This window comes from Larus michahellis, chromosome 4, assembly GCF_964199755.1.
Source record: "Larus michahellis chromosome 4, bLarMic1.1, whole genome shotgun sequence".
NCBI classification, from domain to species: Eukaryota; Metazoa; Chordata; class Aves; order Charadriiformes; family Laridae; genus Larus; species Larus michahellis.
This window is the reverse complement of record NC_133899.1, coordinates 24,620,478-24,645,015: the sequence shown is the minus strand read 5'-3', so window position 1 is coordinate 24,645,015 and position 24,538 is coordinate 24,620,478. Positions and strand designations below refer to the sequence as shown.

The 24,538-nt window shown below is 52.3% G+C and overlaps 2 protein-coding genes across 2 annotated transcripts in view; one reads left to right on the top strand and one right to left on the bottom strand.

Annotated features, from left to right (window-relative positions):
- TXNDC16 (thioredoxin domain containing 16) overlaps positions 1 to 6,511 on the bottom strand; it is a 38,391-nt gene extending 31,880 nt beyond the window's left edge. Inside the window, exons 1-5 of the mRNA XM_074583540.1 lie at positions 6,374 to 6,511; positions 6,106 to 6,269; positions 2,657 to 2,860; positions 1,643 to 1,725; positions 474 to 547 (exon numbers count right to left, since the gene is read on the bottom strand). Coding sequence (XP_074439641.1) covers positions 474 to 547; positions 1,643 to 1,725; positions 2,657 to 2,860; positions 6,106 to 6,205 — 461 coding nt within the window. The 5' untranslated portion in view covers positions 6,206 to 6,269; positions 6,374 to 6,511. The remainder of the gene's footprint in view (positions 1 to 473; positions 548 to 1,642; positions 1,726 to 2,656; positions 2,861 to 6,105; positions 6,270 to 6,373) is intronic.
- Positions 6,512 to 6,996: 485 nt separating this feature from the next.
- Positions 6,997 to 23,605, top strand: GPR137C (G protein-coupled receptor 137C). Its single transcript, XM_074583539.1, has 7 exons — positions 6,997 to 7,511; positions 14,777 to 14,820; positions 15,580 to 15,808; positions 18,940 to 19,089; positions 19,652 to 19,774; positions 19,896 to 20,011; positions 20,787 to 23,605. Exons 1-7 carry the CDS (start codon positions 7,146 to 7,148, stop codon positions 20,956 to 20,958), a joined length of 1,200 nt encoding a protein of 399 aa, XP_074439640.1. The 5' UTR covers positions 6,997 to 7,145; the 3' UTR covers positions 20,959 to 23,605.
- Positions 23,606 to 24,538: the final 933 nt, after the last annotated feature.

The window sequence follows — 24,538 nt, the reverse complement described above, 5'->3', positions numbered from 1 at the left end:
ACCTAGACGACTCTATGATTCTATAACCTCTTGGAGAGACGAAGAGCTAAACCTTCACATCCAGGGCAGATGAAGTAACCACGCCAACAGGAAGAGGACCAAAGAGTGTTTCTTTCAAGGACTAGACCCAAAACCTAGTGGTCTGAGTGTAACTCTGGAGGAACCTGGTGGTGGAAGGCCAGAAGGACAGAACACTGATGGAGGACTTCCATCCTCCCAGTTTCATGTGGCAGCAGAGCCCTCTGCTGCTCAGAGGAACATGGGGCAGGACGGGAGGTTTCACACTGAGGACAAAGCATCTATTTTGCCTGTGTTGGACCTATTGGGGGTCCTTTTCACTAAACTCTGTGTATCACTGCTGCCCTCATGGCTCCTGTCTTCCTACGCTGCCATCTTTGATCCCTGACAGAGTTTCCTCCAAAGACTTGCACTGGGAAGCAATCACAGTGTGGTGTCCCGAAAATCCCCCTCACCTGAACAGGTAGGCTTTCCTTAACGTATTTTCTTTCCCACAGTATCTTGAGACATCCTCTTTGCGACAATTAACCTAGACATCGAAAGCATCTAATTAGACATTCAGCTCCACAAATGACTACAAGCATACAGCGCTACAGCCTTCTTCCATTCAAGGGTGTAAATACAGCCTTTCCGAACCTCCTGGGGGAGAAAATACAATAAAATGGAATCCAGAGCTGGGGGCTGGAGTTTGTGCTTCAGTTTTCCAGCTCAGCCTGCCTTGAACTGGGTCAGATGGGATCAAGAGATCTTACGATCTGCCCAGCATATGCAAAGTGACAGATTGCTGCTTGCTTATTAAACTCACCCTGTATCTGGAGGAAATTAAATACATACACACACATATATAAGCACTTCTTATTATCTAATTACACTTGCCTGAATATGTAATTCCCTCACCTAAATCCGCGTAAGATTTCCACTAAAAATCCCTTCATATGAAATATTTATAGCACTGAATTGAAAAGAAGTGAACGGACGCCATCCGTCCCTCTTCGCCATTTGAGTTGGCAGGAGGGAGCCATGGAGGGAGTCGGGCAAGTCCCGCCTGAGTGAGACGAGCGGGCTGGTGCCCTCCTGGGCACGCTGGGGACCGTGTTCTCCCTTGTGCCATGTCCCTGGGTACAAAGCAACGACCCAGCAACTCCATGCACCCCATGCGGCTGCTGGGAGGCCAGATTAGATCAGTTAAACCTGGTAAGTTGCCCAGGAAAAAGACCGATCTGCAGGAAAGATGTGAGTAGCCGAATGTCCCCTAAACCCATGAATGCAATCAGAGTGCACAAGTTCGTCTACTGGGACTGGACTGGGAGGTCAGGGGCAGCTCAGGGCCGACCGACAGCACTGCCAGCCCTCTGCTTTGCTGCCTTTGGAGACGCAGGCGCAACATCGAGCCTCTCTGGGACGCAGGGACCTGCCCGTATTCCACAGGCAGAAGATGTGACACCACCCACAAGCAGCAGACATAAGGCCAGGGCAAGGGATAAAATGGGATGCCCTGCTCAGCCAACATCTGTTTTCTTGTGGGGTCCCATAAGAAGAGTCGAGAGAAGTTCTGGCCACCCCACAGGAAGCCCCACAGAAATAACCTGGAGAAACAGCCTGTCCCGCTCCTTGTCCCCTTTACCTTCACCACCGAAATGCCATAGTCCTGGAGGGCCTCGGCCGAGTTCTCAATCTGCTCCAAGAAGGGCTGGGCACCAGGAGAAGCTGAAACATAAAAAAAAAAAAAAAAAAGCTGGTTTCCATCCCTTCCCCTTATGGATGAGGCGGATGAGAGCACCTTCAGGGCAAGCACTGTCTGCATTCTGGTGTGGTACCAGCATGCTAGCGTCCCCGTCCAAACCTCCCTGGGACATCCGAGCAGACCAGGGTCAGGGCAAACAGGGAGCCGTGGTGCGCTGCGGGTGGAGGTGCCTGCGAGGATGTGGCTGGGGGAGACAGAGGCCGGGACTGGTTTTGTCAGATGGGTGCTGCTGGGCTGGGCTGCAAGTCCTCAGAGTCAAGAGCATCCTCCTGCCATGCACTAAGACAGTGCTTGACACAATACAGTCTTGCTCTCACTCAAAAAGTAAGGTGTTTACTGAAACAAAGGTATGGGCAACAACAGAAATGCCCACAGACTCCCCACCTTCCTTTCTAACATGCTCAGTGCTGATGTGGGAGCTGCGTTGGTGTCTCAGCCCACGCTGATGTCTCTGGGAAACCATACTTGGGAGTCATGAAGGAGCAGAACAAGAAAGGCAAGGCCAAGGATCTCCTTCTTAGTTCCTCTGCGTGCAAGGGATCCCTCTTTTCCTGGGAGGTACCACAAAAAAAAAAAAAAGAAACCCAGCCCCGTCTGAGGGGACAACTCCTTAGGGGGCTGGGTTTCTCTTCCATGGTACCTCCAGAAAATAATCCAGGTTTGAAGAGGTTTGAAGGAGTGTGCCTGGGGACAGAGCAAGGGAAGATCCCACCCCAAAAGGTCTCTGCCTGTCGGGCAGTGCAAACTCAGATTTACCAGCTGAGCTCAACTGGCTCTTCAAAAATCACTTTGGGTTCAAAAAACTCAGGAATTACCTCTTCATTGTTCCGCTTTCACACACACCCTCACACGAAAAGCCCAGGCTGGTGTAAACACACACTGTCAAATACGTACCGTGATGGCTGAAATAAGCCAGGGATGCTCTGCCGGCTTGCAAGCTACTGAAATACTCCTGGGGGCTCAGCTCCTGCAGCAGCCTCGCGCTTCCCCGCCTTGGGATGGAGGAAGCACAGAAGAGCAGGAAAGAGAAGGAAGAAACCCATCTGTCCTTTTGGGCTGACATGGCTGTCACCAGCTCCAGGCACGGGAGAGTCACAACTGGGAAAAAAAATCAAAACCACATATATATATATATTATTTATATATACACAAACATATATATACGAGTGTCTTGTATTTAGGTAGGTGCAGCATGACTGTAACTTCCAGATGTGACACAAACATCTTGAGGACGTCATGAATTAGTCACTAGAACAGCAGGTGATTCAGACAACTGTTAAGATGACAGCAAAGGCTGTCATCTGAGTGGTATTTATATGAAATATATACTGAGTGGTATATATACAAGGTACACTTTCCTCTGAGCAGTATCTGCAAGTGCATGGACACTCAGTGCTTTCAATTTAGGGCTGTTTTTCTTCCCTCCTTTTTTTCTTTTCTGTCAAACAGAAATTAGATGCACAGGCAGAAAACAGCGACAGCGGCATACAAAAAAAAAAAAAATAAACCACCCAAACTGCCTCAATTCTTGTTAAAAAGCTTTGAGGATGCCACTAGGATCGTATGTGCCACTGAAAGAGGTGTTCACAAAGGGACGGGCCACGTCGCTGACCTCTGATCAAGCCAAATGACATGGAGAGGTCCCAGATCCCTCCCCCAGCACCTGCCCCATCTCTCTGCCCTTCGAGGTTTCACCTCCACCAAACGGGAGAGGGGTTCATGCAAACTCCTCGGGTTTGTCACGTCTTGCTCGCTCCAGCCTCACGTTATTCTGACGTGGGTGGCATGGGAGCCAAACCCATGACCAGGCTGGAGGGCAGTCCTGGCAGCTTCCCTTCCACGCCAGGTCTCCACGTGGAGCTGGTTAGGAGAGGAGCCAAGGAAATTTGTGAGATGCTTCAGAGAACAGGGCAAAGACCAAGCGTGCGAGTCTGCTGCCAGGGTTCACCAGCAGCCCTCCCCACCACAGCTATGTAACTCTTCTCGCTCAGGTTAAAGGTCTCAGGAGAGCTTCGTGTGGACAACCACCACGGGATGAGAAAACACCTTCTTCCCACTTCATTCCCCTGTTTAATACCAGGTTCCTTCGCAGCCTGCTCTTCAGGAATTGGTCTTTGCCACCGAGTGTGCTAGAGCGTGGCTGGACACTGGTCAACAAAGAGACAAAGCCGGAATTGAAGCCATGCTGTTTGCTTTGCATCGTGAGCCGCAGCTGTTTTCGTTAACAACTGCCCCTGTGTCCATGGACTGTCATTCCCTCCAGCACCCCGTCAGATGCCATCAGCTTACTATCGCTGCTCTGTGACGAACCCAAACTCAAGCGCTCAAAAAACAAGCAGGCAAAGTCCCTCTGCCTTGCTCCAAGAGTGGGGAGTTAGCGAAAGCCAGGCATGCTCAACCTTCTCATATAGGCGAGGAGTTTGGATCAGGCCTGAACGGCACAAAGGAACAAAGCCAGAGCTGAGAAAAGCATGATTTGTTTGTTTGTTTGTTTTAATCTGAAAGTCTCCACTTCTCACCCTTCCAGCTTTGGGAATTGCCAGGCATTTCTGATCCTTTGCCCTTCCATCTGTTCCTCTGGCTTACAGAGGTGACAGAGATCGGGGCTTGGGGGGATGATCTTTATTAAATGACAAACTTGGCTATGGCAGGATGGAAAAGTAAACACAATCCTGGCACATGGGAACCAGCCCGGGTCAAATGGGAGAGCTTGCTGTCCAGGAGGCAAGGCCAGAGGAGCAGCCTCCAGTGATTTAGACTTCAAAGACGGCATTATACCTGGAGGAGGGTGCCAACAGTTTGAAACACAACTCCAGGCTCTACCCAGCCCCGATCTCTTTTCATGTCTCCTCTGGCTCTTGCAGTTTTTCCAGCATCCACCTTCTGCCCTCTCCACATCCCCATCCACATCATGATGCTGCTCCCCTCCTTGCACCTCTCCCGAAGTCACACAGAATCCCAGACTCGCAGGGGTTGGAAGGGACCTCTGGAGAGCATCTAGTCCAAACCCTGCCAAAGCAGGGTCACCCAGAGCAGGTTGGACAGGAACGCATCCAACCAAAGTTCTTCCTCATGTTGAGATGGAATTTCCCCTGTTCCAGTCTGTGCCCGTTGCCCCTTGTCCTGTCGCTGGGCACCACTGAGAAGAGTCTGGCCCCATCCTCTTGCCACCCGCCCTTGAGATATTGATGAGCATTGATGAGATCCCCTCTCATCTTCTCTTCTCCAGGCTGAACCCCCCCAGCTCTCTCAGCCTGTCCTCACAGCAGAGGGGCTCCAGCCCTCCCAGCATCTCCGGGGCCTCCTCTGGCCCCGCTCCAACAGCTCCATGTCCTTCTGCTGTTGGTGCCCCAGTGCTGGAGGCAGCACTGCAGGGGGGTCTCATGGAGCGGAGCACAGGGGCAGAATCCCCCCCCTTGCCCTGCTGCCCACACTGCTGGGGATGCAGCCCAGGCTGCTGGGGGGTTCTGGGCTGCCAGCGCATGTTGCCCGCTCATGTTGAGCTTCTCATCCATCAACACCTCCAAGTTCTTCTCCTCAGGGCTGCTCTCCATCCATCTCTGCCCAGCCCAGATCTGCGCTTGGGATTGCCCCAAACCATGTGTTTATCCTGCATTTATCCACAAACGCTGTTTCCACCCGCAGTGCTGCCAGGCCCTTCGTGCACAGGCAGGCGGCACTTTTCACCCAGCAGCGTTTTAAGGACGTTGCAGATTGCTGCATAATCAGCCTGCGGCACAAATCCGCGCCAGGGCGGCTGACGAGAGCGGAGGCAGAGCCGGCACACCACATCCGAAGATAACGGAGCTCCTCTCCCCCAGCTTCTGACCCCCTGCGTCAGATTTGTCTGTTTTTCAGTGGACATGCGAGACAGGGGCCTGCATTCAGGGGATGAGGACGGGGCGAGGGGCGGCTGCGGGAGCAGCATCTCGCCGTGCAGAGGTGGGAAACACAACTGACCTCAAAGCGCGTCCCGGCCTGTTGCCCAGGCTGCTTTGCCTCGCTGGGGTTTTTCGCAGGGATGCTTCATCTACTGCCACTTCCTGGAGAGTTTCACTTTCATTTTCACTTCCAGGTCTCACTTCCCGGCATCCAGCATCCCTGCTGGGCCTTGCTGGCCAGCCCAGGCCATGGGAGGCACACGCTGCAGCCTTTCCCTCTGACCACACCGGGAGAGGAGCCCACGGTGTCACCCACTGCTGCTGTCCCGCTGTCCTCATTCAGTCTGTCCCTGGGGACCAGCCCCCCCCAAAAGTCCCTGGAGCTGGCAGGGATGATGGACAACTGTGATGATGGACAACATTGCTGAGCTGCCTCCAAGGTGACTTAGGGATGTCACCTACCTGAGTGTCCTGAGCTGAAGTCCTTGTCCCTGGGTGTCTTGAGCATTCGAGGCTGGCGTCCTCCTCCCTCCACCACGGCTGCTAGGAGAGCATCGCCCATCCAGGTCTCCCCTGGGCCTCAGCAGTCCCCTGAAGTCGGTGGCCTGGCTGTAGGGCTGGAGAATCTGGGGTGCCAAAAATACAGACGGGGGGGTGTCCAGTCCAGCGCTTCCAGCGGTGGGATCTCCGAGCCCTGAGCTGAGACCTTGGTAGCGGGATGCTCACCCACCTTGGGCTTTCCGCACAGCCATAGGGATCGCTGCCCAGAGAGAAGAGACACCGCAGACCCAACCTACGGCGGTGGGGCTTCCTCCCGCACCCCGGGGCAGGCTGCAAGGGGTCCTCGGGTCCCCCCAGCAGCTCCAGGGATCCCTCGAGGGACGCTCCCCCGTCCCCGGTGGGCACACCGCTGCTGCAGCCGACCCCACCGGGCGGGGGAGCTCTCTGCCCGTATTGCAGCGGGGCCCCCCGGTGGCTGAGGAGGGTCCCCAGGGCCGCTGGAGCGCCGTCACAACGCGCACCCCCGTTACAAGGCGCACCGCGGGGCGGGGAGAGGCGGCGCCTCCACTCCGCCGCTGCGAGGGGCGGGAGAAGAAAGGGAAGGCGGGCGGCGGCGGCAACCCAAGAAACGAGGCGGTGCGCGGGCGGGGGCGGGCCGGTGAGTGACAGGCGGCGGCGGCCGCCACTCGGGGAGACGGGCGGGCGCAGGGGGGGCGGGCCGGGCGGCAGCCAATGGGGAGGGCGCGCTGTCAGGAGCGAGCGCCTCAAATAATCGGGCTCAGCTGATTGTCCCCGGCAGAGAGTTGTTTGGCGGCGGGCGGGCGGCGCAGCCAGGAGGGCGGGCGGCGGCGGAGGAGGAGAAGGAGGCGGGGGGCTCCTCTTTGTTGTATGGGGGTGTCCAGCCGGGGCTGAGGGGAGGGGAGGGCGCGGCGGGCGTTGGCGGGCCGTTTCCTCCCCTCCTCCTTCTTTCCCCCCCCGCCCCTCGACCCCGGCGCTGCCCCATGAGCTCGACGGCGGCGGCCCTCGCTGAGGGGGCGGCCCTGGCGGAGGGGCCCGCCGTGCCCTACGCGGTGGAGCTGGGGCTGACCGTGCTCCACACGGCGCTCTACGCCGCCCTCTTCCTCTTCGCCTACCTGCAGCTCTGGCTGCTCCTCTACTACCGGGAGCGGCGCCTGAGCTACCACACGCTCTGCCTCTTCCTCTGCCTGCTCTGGGCTGCCCTCAGGACCACCCTCTTCTCCTTCTACCTGCAGAACTCCCTGCAGGCCCTCCGCCTCCAGCAGCCCTTCGCCCACTGGCTCCTCTACTGCCTGCCCGGCTGCCTGCTCTTCTCCAGCCTCTGCCTCCTCAACCTCTATTTTGCTGAGGTAAGTTGTTTTTCTTTGGGGGGTAGAGACACAGCAACCCCCACCACCACCCTTTCCCCTTCAGCCACCCCCCCGAACTTGGAGGTGTGCTGAGGTGTCCCCCGAAGCCGGGGTTTGGGGGGGGAGGGGGGGGGCTGTGTGGAGGTGTGCCCTGGGCCAGGCTCGGTGGGAGAAGGGTGCTGAGAGGTCTCCCCTCAGTGCAGGCCTTGGGGCAGGTTGGGGGGATGTTGCGGAGATGCCCTGAATCCAGGCTTGGGGGGGATATGGGGAGGGCACAGGGATTATGCCCTGAATCCAGGCTGGGGGGTGGGGAGGGATGGGGGGGGTGAGGAGAAAGCATGCCCTGAATCCCGGTGTCAGGGTGGTGGGGCGCATGGTGTGCAGCCCCCCCGGGGTGGCTTTTGAGGGGGGAGACCTGAATCTCCCCATGCCCTGAGTCTGGGGTTGGGGGGGTGCAGAGATGTGCCCTGCTCCCCAGTGGGGCTTTCCCCTTTGCAGCCCTACAGGGGAGGTCTCTTAGGGGACTGTTTTGCATATTATTTTTTTTAATTGATTCCCCTTCTCTAAAGGGGACCAGAAAGTGGCAGCAGCAGGGGCTGCTCTGGCCTGGAGTGATGCCAACCATTACGTCACCAGCTAGAGCCTCTTCTGCTATTGTTGCTGCGCTCCCTCCTTCTCTCCATCGCTCCGCTCTGAACTGGGCTTGTTGTTCTGCAGCTTGTTGTCACACACAAAAAAAAAAACCCAAAACAAAACCCTGGGATCCCTCTGCCTCCCCAGACAACAGCCCGCGGCTGGAGAGGTGGGCCCCTTCCGAGCACAATGATCGCTACTGGGACAGTGCGGAGCTGCTTGTTATTGTTGCTGAGCTGTATTCCTCCTTTTCTGGGTTCCCCATCACTTGTTTTGTGACTATTCTATTTTTTCAGTCCTCCTTTCTCTAGTCTTTTCACTTGTCTTTATCTTTTAAAGCCTTGGCTCTCCCCTCCCCTTCTTCCTCTGAATATTTTGTTTCTGCTCCAGTTTCTCGTGAGCAGCCCTTTGCTCGCCTGCCTTCCAGTTTGGTGACTTGTTTCATAAATAGGCAGTACTTTCCTTCCAGCTTTGTTGTTCAGATTCTTTGCTCTGCAGCTCTCAGCTGTTTGCCAGCCTCACAAAGGAATCGCTAACACACAGCGAAATCGCTCCATCGCACCGATGTGTCACCGATGGGAATTATGATTTCATTTTCCCGAGGACATCAATGTTCACATGATAATGTGAGACTTGGAGCAATTGGGTTGTTCAGCTGTTTTGGTTCTTCCCCCTCTGACACAAACACCTGGAAGCTGGGGTAAACTGCCTGTTGCAAAAGCTGTTGGTGTTAGATATGCTGCTGATCAAGTGGCAGCAAAATAACAAGTGGTGCATAGTGTGCATAATCCATCTTGTCTGTTAAAGGGAGTCTGACCTACCAATTGCTCCAACCGGTGGGTGCTTTTGTGTCCCTTGAAAGACAAGCAGAGAAAGGGATCCCATGTTCTGGTACCACAAAGTGGCTGGATTTCTGTTTTCCTCCAAGTCTCACTGGACTTGACAGAAGATTTGCCTCTCTGCAGCTGTGTTAAAAGGCTCCTTTAAAGAACAGCAAAGTAAACTCAATAGGTTCTCAGGCTTCCCTTCCTCCCAGGGTACCTGTTTTTCAGTGGACTCTGGCTGAATATACCCCATTTCTTTCTCCTTGAAGACCTAGAGCCAAGGGAAATCCTGTTTGAGGAAATAAGACCTCAGAATCTAGAGTGGGGAAGGATGAAATGACTTACTAAAATGGGTATACATGTGTAGTTACAGCGAGGGTCTGACACTTGGCTGTTGCAAGCAGAACAGGCGTCCAGCACTTTGTGGTGTTTGTGGGTGGTGGTAGGGAAGCCTGCAGCTCCAGAGGTTTAGAGAAAGTGCAGTGAACAGAAAGCTTTTGGTGTTTTTCTGGCTTCCATTTTAACAAAAGAAATGATGTGAGTGGTGATATTTGGCTTCCTCTGCTTGGGGAACAGGCTGATAAAACTAGTGCATCCCTCCCTTGACAGAAGGGTGCCATGTGCTGGTAGCTGAGATGTTCCTGGCTTGGCTGTGTTCAGTGTTTCTCTTAAAGCACAAGAGGCATTGTGTTAAGGGAGCTTAGGGTGTAATTAAAGAAGAATTGTCACTACCTCGAGGAAGGAGAGAAGCTGAGGTGGAACCACAGCAGTTTAGCTGAAGTGGCTCAAGATCTAGAGAGGACTGGTATGTTTACCAGTGTGACTCCAAGCAGAACCTGCTGTGGGTGGCCCATCCATTCCCAGTTCTTTAAGGGCCAGTTGGTAGCAACCTGTAGAAGGGCACTGGGCTTCTGCTACTCTGGGGGCAGTATCCTGGTCTGAGATCGCCTCAGATAAAAGCATAGGCTGCTTTTGTGTGGAAGGCCTGGCTAATTGTCTGTGTACACAGTGCCTCCTTTGTGGAGATGCTGGAGACATGGCATCTGTCTAAGCAGTGGATGAAAATGTGGCCTGTGCTATGTTATTTGAACTAATCTTGCTTGATTTACGGAGCTCCCCAGGCTATTTACAAGCTGAGGATGAAATGGTGCTGGGTGGGGGAAGAGCTCAGGGAAACAACACATACCCATGGAGACCTAGCATTATTTTGCACTTCAGGCTGTTCTGGGGCTGAAATTCAAACTTGTGAAACTGTCCGGTGTTCCCCCTTTCTGTGGGGAGAGGGTATCCTCTTCCTATCACCTCCCAGCCCCTGAGATTCCTGAGGGGATGTGGAAGCCTGACCAAATGCGTGTGGGATGCTCATTTGGTGGTGACAGTTTCTTTCTGTCACCGCCTTACTTCCACCTGGCACATCAAAAGGTGTGATGCCCTTTTGCTTGGGAGCATCTCATCCTCTCTGATTCAACTTGTAACAGAATGAGATCCTTTCCAGGAAATCTGGAGTTCACAGGTTGTCAGGTCAGAATTCCTCAGATGTGTTCCCAGTCTTGCCTAAAACAGGCAGAACCAGTGGTTCGGATATCCAACCCGGGGTGCTTCTCTGCCTTGCTTTTGGACTAGCTCCTCTGCTGCCAGCTAGACATCTACTTGAGTAATGCTACCTTTCCCAAGAGCCTGCCAATTCCTGCTTTCCCCCAGGTCATTGTCAGGAGCACAGCACATGAAATGTAGCCACAACAACCTCCATCTTGACCCTTTCAAAGACCTTCTTGAGCACTTGGCATCCTGGACTCACTCGGGAGTCAGCAACTGTGCGCAACAATGAGTAAGGACTTCTGCTGGAGTGGTGAGGCTCTGACAGGCTGCTCTGCCAGACTGGTGTGGCCATAACCCTTAACCTGTCTGGGTTTCTTTAAGTGCTCCATCTGATTAGATGACATCAGCCTTTCTTCATCTCTTGCTGCTCTAATTGCTCTGGAGCAGACAGGCATGGAAAGAGCATCCAGCCTGGGAGCTGTTTGTCCTTGCTCTCCTGTATCTTCCCGCTGTCTCAGATGGAAAACTGAAAAAGCCTTCATCTGTTCTTGCACTTTTCCACCTTCCTTATCTGGCAGACACCTAGCATGTGCCCTCTGCCTCAGAGGGACAGCTGGTAAGGGGTCACTTAAAACCAAAACTGCTCCATCCCATAGCTGGTGATTCCCATGGGCCCCATGGGAACAGGTGTCCATGCCAGCAACCAGCTATTCTAGGAAATCAGGGTACATGAGTTGCACCCTGTGTTCATGATGGCATAGGATGACCTCAGTATTAGTGGGGATGGTGAGAGGTCCTCCTCACAGATAGTTCCAGCTTTTTCTCTGAGGGGCGGGTGTGGGCTCAAACACTTGTTTTGGGGTGTAGTCCCAAAATAGTCCATGCTCTGCTCTGGTACTGAGTGACTGTGGTGAAAGAAGGAATGTAGCTGTGGATGTTCTTGCAGCTGAGCGAGGGCTGTGTTCATGTCAAGGCAGGACATGGTTATGTCTTGCATCTGGAGAGCCTAAACTCATGATTTTGTTTATGGAGCAAAAGAGACTTTGGTTCCATCAGACAGACAATGACAAGTTGCTGGTGCTCATGGATCTTTCAGATCTGTTGTGAATGGCTGCACGAAAACCAAGCTGAAGTGCTATCGGAGGCTCGATGTTAGGGCTGAGATCCTGGCTTGTACTGATACTGAAAGTGGCCCTTAGAACTACCTGTGGGTTATGGTGTCTGTCACTTGTTGTCATGTCTTTGCAGCTGTGACACATCCAGTACACCTCTGAAGACTGAGTGTGTTTTTAATGCTCTGAGAATGTACCCTTAGCAAGTTTACTTTCTGGACTCAGTGATGTAAGGCATTCACTTTTGTGAAATATATCCAGGCATCACAAAAACAAAAGCCCTCAGCATCACAGGGCACTTTGAGTTCTGTAGCTTTTCTCGGCCTTGCCTTCCTCCCAAGTCTGTGGCTGATGTGAAGTGCTCAAAGGACTTGTGGCTCCAGAAAGACAACAGGCTCTGAGTGTTGCCTAACTGTTATAAAAGGCTTGCTTAGGAGGACATGTTCTCAGCCCTCCTGCTCTGGGCTAGCAGAGACCTTGTTCCTTGTTTTCAGCAGGCAACTGATGACTTTTGGAGCCGGCCTCTCGGCTAGGAACTGGAGGAACTGTTCAGTTTGCAAGGGTTGCTACTAGCAACTTGGCATCATGCACCTGTTTCAGGGCAGGGGTCTGTATTTCCTATTTTTATGAAGAACAGGACTGCTCCTGAGCTCTCTGTGCTGGTTTCTTCCCAGCAGAACCCACTACATCAGCTGTCCTTGGGCTTTGAAAACCAGCAGTGCTGGAAGGCTTGCAAGATTGTCTCAAGGGCAAGAACCCAAAGGTGCATTGTGAACACTACTGGTGTCACCTACTGACCTATGAAGAAAAAAGCAACCTTCAGATGAGTTATCATGTCTTAATAACTAAAACCACTGTAAACCGAGTGATGCCTGTTCTTTTCCCGAAGTTACAGGACTAAATAGCTGGGGGCTAATAAAAGTGTAAGGCTGGTGCCGTGGTCTCCCTCCGCTTTCCGTGGCAGCGGTCCAAGTGTGAGGCTCAGGTTGCCATTGCACTCTTAACTCTGAGACAGCTCTGTGTGCCTTAGTCCCCAGGGCTCAGGGCCACAGGGGTGGGTCTTGGGAGAGTCCCTTGCTCAGGGCTGCTGCAGAAGCCAGCATCTTCTTTCTGTTAGCCATTGGCATTTCCCTGCTCAGCTGAGGGGCTGTTCTCATGCAAGGGCGATCAGCTGGAACACAAGCCAGGGACTCTTGCTCAGCTCTTCAGAGGCTGCAGTGACAGAGTGTTTTTCTGGGAGTCAGAGCAGCAGTGCAAATACCTCAAATGGACTTCCATGCTCCACAAATGGGTGCTGAACCAAGAGGTTTCCCAGCTGGATGTTCTTGATGTCTGTTTTGACACTCCCAAAGCGCTTGAACATAGCCTACAGGCAAACTAGGCACAGAGGGAGGATTCAGGGATTTTTCTGTTTTGAAGTCACCACATGGTCCTTCAAGGCCCAGGTTTCCTTGTAACTCAGATGAGCTGGATCAGACCCTCAAACCCTGAAATGTCTCTGGAAATCCTGTTGGCAGAAGCCTGATTTCTGAAGCTTCAGAGTGCCATCATGACCTCAGTGCTGACTGGAAGGCAGGACCCAAGAAATTCCATCAGAAAAAAAGCTGGCTGAGGCTGCCTTGTGAGAGATGAGTGATTATTCACTGCAGCCACAGTCTGGAAGCTGACAGGGAGGACTCCTTGCAGAAGCAGTGAAACTAAACCTCCACACCTGGGCAGCAAGCTCACAGTGGTCTTGTGTTCACCCCACAAGTATATGTCTGCTGGACCTGGCTAAATGGCTCTCTACCTCTTCCCAAGTTCCTTCAAAGTCTCTAGTCAGGACACGAGCTTTGTCTGAGGCTGAATGTGACCTCAGCTCTGGGGTCTGCACCAGGGTCTGCCTCTTTCACAGGACAAACCCCAGTTCCTGCCATGGCTGTGCTGAATCTGTGTGTGACAAGTGAGCTCCATGTAGCTCTGCCAGCATGCTGCTTGCCCTGACCGTGTGGGAGCACCAGTTACCTGTCCTCTTGCGGTGGGACCCCTGTGCTCCCATCTAAGCTGTGACTTGGGTGTGCGTCCGCACCTTCCTGAGCTGTCCATATGTCCTTAGGCTAGAAGTCCTGCCCCTGTAGGCTTCAGTAGCAGCCACTCTCCAGCCCAAAGGGACATGGAGGCTTGTCTGCCATACTGGAAAGGGTGTTGTAGGGCTGCCTGAGTGTGAGATGATGGTTCTCCTCTAGCCTCAACCCAAATGGCTGGGGGTGCAGGCATGGGTTCAGTACCTGCAATCCGAGGAGAGGCCCGTGAGTTTTTGCTTTTGAAGCATTGATCCTTCTTGTGCAACTGTCAACTTGAGTCTCCTAATCCCTTGTGCGGTGAGGAGATTCACAGAACCCAGATCCACTCTTGGACAGTGCGTGTTGCTTTGAAGAGTGAAACAGTCTGTAAATGACTGACATCTTATACGCTTGTCTGTCAAATGTGCTGTGGAAATGGGCCTTCCACCTCTACAGGACTTCCTGCCATCTCAGAGTTACTTTTCAGGTGTATATGGCCTACAACCATCTTCAGGATGGAGGAGCTGCGAGTTCTAAATGCGTGTTACAGCCTGCGGGTCCATAATCCGATACCAGAGGGCTATTTTAGATCAGCTATTTGTCTTGCTAAAGCACAGCAGCTGAAGTGGCCTTCTCTAACAGGGAAATTGAGCATGATTGAGGTTCTAAAATATGCAGCACAGAACACTGGGCGAAGCAGATGTATTTTTGAATGTTCTTAGTGACTACTGAGTACTAAACTCCCTGCTTTTCTTGAAGTCCTTAGGTGTGGTGTTATTAAAGTCCTTGTTACATATGGGATATTAAATACTTTTATAGGGACATAGTTTAGTGGTGGACTTGGCAGTGTTAGGACTCCATTGTAAAGGTCTCTTCCAACACAAATGATTCTATGGCTACTGGACACCTACATTTGGGCTTGGTTCTTGCAGGAAAAAAAGAATACCAGTCTTTCTTGCAAGTGTGTCTGGTTGCAAGACTTGGTGCTAATAGATAATCTAGAGTCCTTCAAGATGTCCAGCTGGATGCTGGCTCTGCTGTTGTATATGCCTTTACTAAGGTTAAAGGAGAACTGTAGGTCATGTTAAGTAATGCTGTGCAAATCTTTCCCCTAGGTCATATTCAAAGTGAAATGTGCAGCTGAATTCAACAAGTACAAGTAAGTGATACTTTCCTAATGTTACCTTCAAAGCTGGCTTAAGGTGAACTTGTGCTGCAGTGCTGGGAATGGGAACTTCAGACCCCAAAGACTGAACAGAGCTAATGCCATACCTAGCTGTGCTCTGACAAAGGATCAGTCTTGTGCCTTGGAGTGGAGCTTCAAGTGTACCAAGGAAGCTAAAGCATATGCTGCATGCCTCCATCAGCATCCCAGTACTGGTGTTGCTCACAAACCACGTGAACTCTCAAGGTCATCCTGAGTTGTCCTACCCCAGAAAAGCTCTGCAGAACAAGGCTTGAGTAATAGGTGGGACCTGTGTTTGTGCAATCCAGGTGCTTCCTAGCCATTTCCAGGGAAACCCACAATGGAAAATGCAAGCTCCAGTGGCTTTCAATAAAGAAGTTGCAGTGGTTGTGATGACTCATAGCTTATTGACTGAAGTTAATGCAGAGCTAGAGCAACACTTAAAATCTGCAAGATAAGAACCTGACTGTCAGAAGATGAGTCTTGTAACTCATGACTACTTACACTGCTCATGCATTATGAGAGCAGCTCAAACAAACACTCTGCAGACTTGGACTGTCAATAGAACCACTGAAACTTACTGGAATGTCTGATCTTCATAGCAAGCAGAGCACTGGGCATGCTGGGAGGTTCTTTTGCCTGATGAGACAGGAGGGTGGTGGAGAATGGCCACAGAATTGTCTGACTTCAACTCCTTTATTTTTTTTTTCTTTTCCCCCACCATCTCTCCAGGGTCCTGTTGTACCTGGGCTCCGTATTTACCAGCCTCCTCTTCTTAGTTGTGAATTTAACTTGTGCAATGTTAATCCACGGTGAGGTCCCGGAGAACCAGTTGAGGTGGACAGTCCTTGCCCGTGCCCTAGTTAACGACAGCCTCTTCATCCTCTGTGCCATCTCGCTGGCTTGCTGCATGTGCAAACTGGGAAAGATGTCTTCAGCGAATGTCTACCTCGAGTCTAAGGTAGGTAAATGCCTTGTAAACTACACTGGAACTGCACTGTCGTCAGCTGGATTGTTAACTGGATCTGTGTGTGCTTGCTCAGAGCAGTGCTGACCTGGTTGCACCTGAGCTATTTCTGCTCAAATACTCCTTCCAGTGTGGAGGTGGCAGCTCTTGGACTCCTCCCTCCAGAAAGTGCATGCTCCTGCTGTAGCAGCGAAGTGCCCTGCACGTTTTAAGGGAATACTTTGTCTGCAGCTTTGGAGCTGCTTATGCGTTTCAGGTTTAGAGGTACAATTCAGGGTTTGTCTGCAAGAGGGTTCTCTAAGGAGTAGCAGATGCAGTTTCGGCAGCATATTGTCACTAAGGACAGTAAAATCTGCAGCATATTGTTATCTCTGGCAGATGCATGACAACTATCTGCAAAGGGGATCCCCCTGCAGCAGTCCAGCTTTAGCTGCCTGCTTGCTTGAGCCAGAGGCAGTGCTCACCTGTCCTGGATGAGATGAGCGTCTTAGAAGGGGAGGAAAAGTTGCTGTAAGTCCTGCCCCAAGGCAGAAGGACAGATGAGGGTCTAAACATACATGGCTCTTCTTCAGCAGGTAGGAAAATGGATAAGCCACCAGCAGTCTTGTGTTAGTGTGGCAGTAGGCCGCAATTAAGTGTGTGCTTAAGCTGTCTCCTCTTCTTCTGGGAAGCCATATCACTCCTATCAAAGGCAGTGACTCCAGGGTGGGGATCTGGCCTGGTGAGAAGGGCAGATGTAGTCTCTTGATGAGCCTGGAAAGATCTATAGAAAAACTTGAGCCCTGAGCATGGGGAAACACAGCTCAGGGAAGCCAGCTGCCTGGCTCTGGTACTTCTGAGTTACTGCCTTTTCCCAATAGTACAGCTCCTCACCTCATGTGGTCCGAATCACCTCTTTCCCGGTGTCAGAATAAGGTCTCCTGCAGAGACTTTATTTCCAGTGTGTCCTCAGTCAGGTGAATCTGTATGGGCTGAAACCACTGCTGAGGCTGGCCAGGGCGTAGAGCTCCTGGTGGCTGTCGGATGCCTCTGTCCCCCCCTCAGAAGAGGGTGACAAGCAGCCTTGCAACAGACACTGATGCAAAGACATTCTGGATCCTGACAACTGCCTTGGGTTGGTTGGAGGCATCTCCTTGCTCCTTAGCGGGCCATCTGCGGGACCACTCAAAGTCCATTGCCCCTTCTTTTAGAGAGGGTTGCCAGAGCTGGGCTGACAAGGTTGAAGCTGGGGCTTTCTGTAGGAGAAGTCTGGGTCTCTTAGGCAGTGGAGAGCATCGGTGGCTGCCCAGAATCCAGGATGTGTGTGGGCCATAGGTACTGGGACCAGCTGCCTACCTGGCTCTTGTGACAGCTGTCCACAGAGGCCACAGATTGCAGCTGGATGATCTGAAGTGAGACAGAAGAGCTGTGACTAAGCTGAGAACCTGCTCAAATCCCTGCTTGCACGGGCCAGGTACCCAGCTCTGACTGGATCTGGACATTAATTAACTTATCAAGTTCACCCAGCAGTGGTTTATGAATGCAGTAACTTCCTCTAGTTACATGCCTGAGGCTGCCTGTGGGGCCTTGCTCTTGTACAACACAGCGCTAAAGAAGCCTTGCTCTCAAGTTGAATACTCAACCTGACTGTCTGGTAAAGGTCTCTTGCATTCAAATGCTGTCTCCCTTCCCTGCCTTGAAGGCATCCCCCGGCTTTGTGTTGTGGAGGAGCTGCAAAAATAGGGTGGGGATGAGCAGAAGTGTTACACAAATGCCTGAAAAGGCTGTCCTGCCTCCTGAACTCCAGCTCTGAACCTGCTGACTCAAAGCAATGCAGGAAGGCTGGAGGGGCCCAGTGAGGTGGCTGCCTCCACCACGGAAGGTAGGAAGGTTTGAGCCATTTGATGCTTGAGGAGGCTGCGCTATTGAACCGCTGCCAGATCCTATACTGTGGTCCTTGTCTGCTGGAGACTTGCTTCACTAGCCTTTCTGCCTCTTATTCTGCTCTCCTGAACACCATGGACTTGGCTAACAGTGCTAGAGCAGGCTGTGTTCTTGTGCTTTGGTGCTGCCACAGGGGCCTGTCTGTCAGCAGCACTTTCATGCTGACTCTTCCAAGGCACTGTCTTGAGCAAGTGCTGGAAAGCTAGGAAAGTAGAACTGGTGTACCCATAGCTTGGATGTGGAGCAGGTCAATGAGATGAGCTTCCTGAGCAGATTTGTCTCCCTAACTACAAAGGCAAGTCAGCTGCTGAGATGTGTTTGCCTGCCCACTTCCTGGCTTCTGCTCTGCAGTGACTTGGTGGCTCCTGGTAGCTATTAAAAGGCTGTATTTAAGGGGTGTATTTAGCAAAGAACTGGAGACACTTGCAGATCTTCAAGTGGCTGCTTCTCCCATGGCTATCTGTCCGAGAAAGGTAGGACCTTCAGGGTACCTCATGCAGCTGTCCCTCTGACAGCACTGCATCTGAAACACTGTGGAGAAAGTTGTTCTTCACCAACACAAGACAGATAGTAGGAGGCAGATGTCCCACAACATCTAGCTGCCCTTTATCACACTGCCTTCTTTACAGTTGTGTTTAGCAAAGCCTGGTTTGTCCCACAGCAGCGCCGGGGTTCAGGTGCTGGATCTGTCTCCCTGTTCTCAGAGTTGCCCACCCCAAATATTTGGGCTTCCTTCCTAGATAAATGTGTTCAATGTGGGGGTGCTGAACTGCTGCAGAGTGAATGAGCTGGGTGGACATCTCTGCTGCAGAGTCTGATCAGGGTGTAGAAGCAGCAAGTTGATTTTCTTAATGGTTGTTGGTTGGCCTTCAGGAGACCACCACAGAAAGGCAGTGGGTGGGGTGGCATCTCTCTGGACTACCAGTTTGAAGCTGACTGAGATCCTGAGTGGCACTCCTGTGCCTCAAGTTGTCCCTTGCTCCCTGGTGACACTGGCTGTGTAGCTCTGCTACTGCAATGAACTCATCACACAAGGAAGCTCTTAACCAGCTCTGAATATTTTAGCAACAACATACAAATGTTCTAGGTCATTCTTGCCTGCACACCTTCTCACGCATTTAAGGGGAAGGCGGGGGGCGTGTGTGTGGAATTCTGGCTTTGTAGGAAGGTCTGTATTAAAACTGTTTTTCTTCCTGCTCTAGGGAACATCTGTCTGCCAGGCGATTCTTGTGGGATCTGTAGTCGCTCTTCTGTATTCCTCAAGGGCTTGCTATAACCTGGTAGCTGTGGCCATATCTCCTGACAACGTTCCTGGTCCTTTTAACTATGGCTGGGACAACCTTTCAGATAAGGTAAGTGTCTGTGACACCAATCAAGAGCTAGTAAAGTGACAAGCAGTTACTCTGCCACCCTGTGAGGGCATGTGTAGGGGAAAAGAGCTTTGGGTAATGGTGTCTGGTTCTCGACATCCCCAGGTGAGCTGGATTTCTGCCTTCAGAAGCCGTGCTTGCTCTCTCCACCAGAGCAAGCTGGAATCTTCCTCTGGCTACTTCTTCAGGCAGGATCCCCTGTTGTGCTCTTCAGTTTTAGCCTGCCAACTCTTCTTTTGGGGGAGAGGAGGAACAAGTCAACTAGAGCAGAAAAGCAATGCTTAATAAGGCATGGCTGTGTGCAAGGGAGAGTCACTGGTGTGAGGAGGGAGCTAACAGTACCCTGGTAGCACACTAAAGAGAACTATCTCACTAAAAAAGTAGTTGAGTAAGGGTCGCTATTCTGGTTTAGGGACTCCTGTCTTCATAAAGAGTTTCTCTGCATTCCTAGTTCTCCAGAGCTGTGTGCAGTGTCCAGCTTTGGGAGCTGTGTAGGTCTACTGATGGCTAGGATTATACAGAGACCTCTAACTTCTGTCCACAGGTGCATGTGGAAGTGAGCAGTGAAGAGTACGTGGTGTTTGGAGTGGTCCTTTTCCTCTGGGAGCTGGTGCCAACGACTTTCGTGGTGCTGTTCTTTCGGGCTCAGAGACTGAGTCAGAACTTGGTAGGTGTGAGCAAGCTGCTGTAGCTTGAGGAGTCACGAGGTGCCTGGGGTATGGGTACAGGCCTTTAGGAACACTGTCAGAAACATCTCACTTGTGGCCTATCTCCTTTCTCTTTAACAGACTCCAGCGGGGATGGTCAATAGTCACAGCTACAGCTCCAGAGCCTACTTCTTTGACAATCCAAGGCGCTATGACAGCGATGATGACTTGTCACGGCTTGGGGCCAGAGAAGGAGGGTAAGTGTTGTGCTGGGCAAGGGAAAGCCCAGCTGCTGTTCGGCTGCCCTGTGTGGACGCAGCAGAGCTCTTGGCTTCTGCTCTTAGGAAAAAAATTTTGGTCTAAGAGGCAGCTTGGGCAAGGTGGATGGGCCAAGGAGCCTTCTGACTAAGCTTGGGTTTGTTCCCTTCTGCAGCTCACAAGGAGCTGTTTTTATGAGATAGAAGTGACCAGCTCTGAGGGGTGGCTATTGCTCTGGGTGCTGGCAGGTAGAAGTATGCAGTGGCTACAGAGAGGAGGCCTCATCCAGGAGGGCTAATCCTGCTAGGATCCTTCCTCAGCTGTGGGGACAGAGGGCTCTTAAATGACCTCCAGAGGAGTTTCTCCACTGGGAAGTGAGAGGTGGTGAAGTCCTGGGAGGGACATGATCCCTGGGAGCCAGCTGGGACAAAGCTCTGCAGGAACACCTGGTACAGGGGAGAATGGTCTGGTATCCCCAGCAGAACTAGGGGGAAACCTGACAGCCTTGGCCTTCACTTGCTGCTCAGGGTGTAGTGGGGGGTTCAGAGGTTCTGGCTCTTCTTGACCAGTGGTGTAGGGCCTGGTCCTCTTCTCCTTGTACCTGTTTCATCAAAGCCAGGTTCCTTGGAGATGCTGTGCTTGCATGGCATAGTGTGCTTCTGCAGACCTGGATACTGGGAGCAGAAGTCTTTCCTGGCAGTGGAGACTAGCTGCAGCCAAATTACTCATCTCTAAGAGTCTGTGTCTGTTTTTTTTTCCTGTCTCTCCTCCCAGCTTGGCCACCCCCCAGTGCTCTGGCTGCTATGGGTCCCTGGCTGGCAATGACAACTACACCGTGGGTCCCCATCTCAGCGGAACGGTTACAGACAGTGCCCCCTTGCTCTTTGCCGCAGGCGGCTCGGAGATGAATAATCACCATAGGTCATACCCTGCACCACAGAACTGAAGAGGCTGCGAGGTCCCTTTCTTCCCCAGAAGTGGCATTCATGTATAGGATTGTAACCTGGTTTTCTCTTTCCTTCTTCCCTGGAGTATCTAACTCATCGACACAAACATTCCACTACCTGCTGCAGCTGTAAGTGGGACTGAGCCTATGGCTGCAGGCAGTAAGCAAGAGAACTGTGACTTTAAGGTACCATGTAGCAAAGTGAAGCTGAACTCTCTGGAAGCTTTTTCTTGGTCTGGTCTTCAAGATGTTGGCAGCTAAATGCACCAGAGCTTCCTCACTAGAAAAGAAACATCAAATGCATATTTGCACTTTTATCTGCACACTTGGAAGGAACGAAATCTTGCTCAGACCGCGCTTGGTCTGAGACTGTTCTAGTTACTCTTTTAATTGCACATCCATAGCTGGGAGAGGCACTGTCTTCCTGCAAAGACGTGTTCCGTGAAGTACTCTGCATCCTGACTCACTTGGGAGTGTGAAGCTCTGGCCGAGCGTGTTACAGGCAGGGCCTCCTGTGGTGAATGTTCAAGCATACTGTGCCATATTCACACCTGGCAGGGCTGATGCCTCTGGGCTGAGTGTGGTCTTGCTCTTGACTGCTGGGCCTCGTTTCACCTGGTTGCTGAAGTGTCCTGCCTAGGACTGTGGGCTCAAAGCTGGGCTCTAAGCATATCCTAGTGGACGCCTGGGAGGGTGAGATCAAGTGCTCCTACTGGCATTAAGATCACTATGTTGTAACCAACCCACTAGCTCGTGGCAAAGGAAGAGGGCTGGCGTGGATGGAGGGGGCAAGACTTCATAGGCTGCTGCCTTCCGGGAGAGCTTAGAGCTGGCTTGGCGAGAGCGTGCCTGTAGGAACACGTGTGGCCCAAAGCATGTGTAAAACTAGGGCTGCTTTAACTGGTGGGTGGCGAGAGCAGTCCTGCTTCCTCTTCCTCTTCACCCGCCGTGGGGCTCCCCTTTCCCCCTCAGTATTAAATTGCATTTAGCAGATAACCAAGAGTTTTAACCTGAAGCGAATGTGAACCAGTGGGGTCCCCACAGAGGTGCGGGAAGTGTCTGTCTGCGGAGGCAATGCCTGCTGTTGCAGAGGGAAGTTGCAGATGCTGCAGAGAGCTGGTCCCTGGGCTCCTTTGCTCTCCCTTCCCCTGCCATGGGGCAGGACTGTGGGCCTGGAGTCCTCCCACTGCCACAGGAGCTGTGTCAGCAGGCTTTGGGTGTACACAGGGTTTGAGTGTGTTGGGTCAGTCTGGGAAGGTTTCTCTGTCTGTCTTTAACCAAAATTGCCAAGTTTGACCTGGCCTATAGCTCCATCTGGCTCTTGGAGATGACGCTTGGTGTTATTTCTGGCTTCCTGGGGCTGAGCGAAGCAGCTTTGGACACAGCCTTGGATGGAGGCACTGGTCCAGGGAGGGCAACTGCTCTGACCTCTAGTGACAACCTGAACTGGAACTGCTTTTCACGTACCTAGAGCTGCTCCCGCTGTTCAAACCAGAGTCTGACACTGAAGGACCCAGCTGGGGTGAAGGACTTAGCTGGGCAGGGGCTGGCGTGGTGCTGTGGGATGTGGGGCTGGGCTCTGGTGCTGGAAGCAGCCTCGGTGTCCACAGCTGTGTGTGAGAGAAACCCCCAGCACTGGGGCAGCCCCGGCCTCTCCTCACTTGCCGTGTGCTCACTGGTATGGCCTGGTCACCCATCACCTGCATCACTTGTACTGAGCTAGATGTCACTTGTCACTGAGAACACCCAGTCCCTCTGTGTGGCTTCTGGGCCTCTCCTTGCTAACCTGCTTCACTTGTACTGGCCCAAAAAAAAAAAAAAAAAAAAACAAACCCCTGCTGCTTTTTAGAGAAGGCTCTGAGGGGGACAACTTTCGGCACATCCCTCTTGCTCTAGTACTTGAACCAGAGAGCTCCACCCTGACTGCTCTGGCTCTCCCGGCTGCTCTGCCTGGTGTGGCCTAAGGGACCTGTCCCCTTGCCTCAGCTGGGCTGCAGAAACGGGTTGTTCCATCTCAAATCACTGCTTGACTTATGGCAAAGCTAATGAAGGACCTGGACTCGGTGCGTTGCCCTTCTTTCTTCTCCCGTAAGTCACCAAAGACAAGAAGTGACGCTAGTGGCCCCTGTTCTTGCTTAAATTCCAAAGCACTAGGAGCACTTTAATTTATTTTTTTTTTTTGGAAGGAAAGGAGTGTAGTGCAAAAAAAAATTAAAAAATAAAAAATTAAAGGGCTACAGGCTCCTTGTTCATATTGCACTGAAGCACACAACAACCATACGATCTTCCTGGCATTTGGATGGCAGGTCGGGGCAGTGAGTCTCATTGCTTAATGTACTTGTGAGTGACTGGCAAAAAGTGTTTTGGTTTTATTCATTTGTACGGATGGCCATTAATTTCAAAACTCTGACCGCTCCTGCTGGGGCTGGTCCTGTGTTTTACTGAAGTAATTTATAGCTGAGAAGTACAATGACTTTTTTAATGCATAGTTGCCTTTCATTAAACTTTCTTTATTTTTTTTTTTTTGGTATGGTTTAACAGTATTTTGGCTTTGCAGTCAGGCAGCAGCTGGCTGCAACAGGAAGCTGTGGCCAATGAATGTACCTATTTGTTCTTCACTAAACTGTAACCAAGCACTACTATGTTGAAATAAAAAAAAAAAATAATAAAAAAAAAAAAAGGGGGTTTTCAGTGCTAGGTTGCTGGAGGCCTGGCTGGGTTTCTGCTCTTGGTGTGACCCAGCTCCAGCTGTGGTCCTGCAGCCCCCCTTGTCCTGGCCAGGGGCTCAGTGGCTGTGTTGGACATCTCATGGCTCTGCTGAGACGTCGGTAAAGCTGCTTCTTGATGGGTTTGGAGCGCTGAGCCTGACCTCCTGTAGCTCAGTCCTGGCCAGTGTGACCAGTATCCCCACGAGTCCCTCTCTGGTTGGGTGCAGAACACACAGAGGTGGCTTTTGCTAGGGGTCCTGCAGTTCCCCTTTGCAGCTGTGGTTTTTCCAGGGCTGGGGAGGGCAGAGCACCCTTCCTTCCTGTTGCCCTCACAGGGTGCTTTACCCTCTGATGTTTCTCGGGGCTGGCTGTGGCCCAGAGGGACGCAGTGCTTCCCCTTGTCCCTGTCTCATGAGGTACAAGCTCAAACCATGTCCTCTGCCCCTCGCCGCCTTCTGCTTCCACACGCACAGCTCCTGGGGCAGGAGATGATTCAGGGCATGGGCTGTGCTCTGTCCCCTTCTTGGGACTTGTGATCCCTCCGGCCTCCTCTGCAGCACCGAGCTGCGGAGGAGCCAAAAACCCCAGCTCAGGAACTCGGTGCTTGCCTTATTTCCTTGCACAGGTTTATCTGCGTGGCCTTGAGCTTGCCGCAGACAGCAGCGGCTTTGCTGGAGCACACGCTGGCTGCACCTTCCTGTCCCTACAAGCGCGTTTTTTTGGGGGGCTCAGGGTGAAAAGCAGCATGGCTGCTGGGGCTGTTGCACCCCTGTCCTGGGGTTGTCTAGTCTCTGGCAGCTCTGACTACGTGCCAGCCTGTCCTTTGCCCCCATTGCGAAGGCGGATGGTGTAATCGGGGCTGGCAGCAGGAC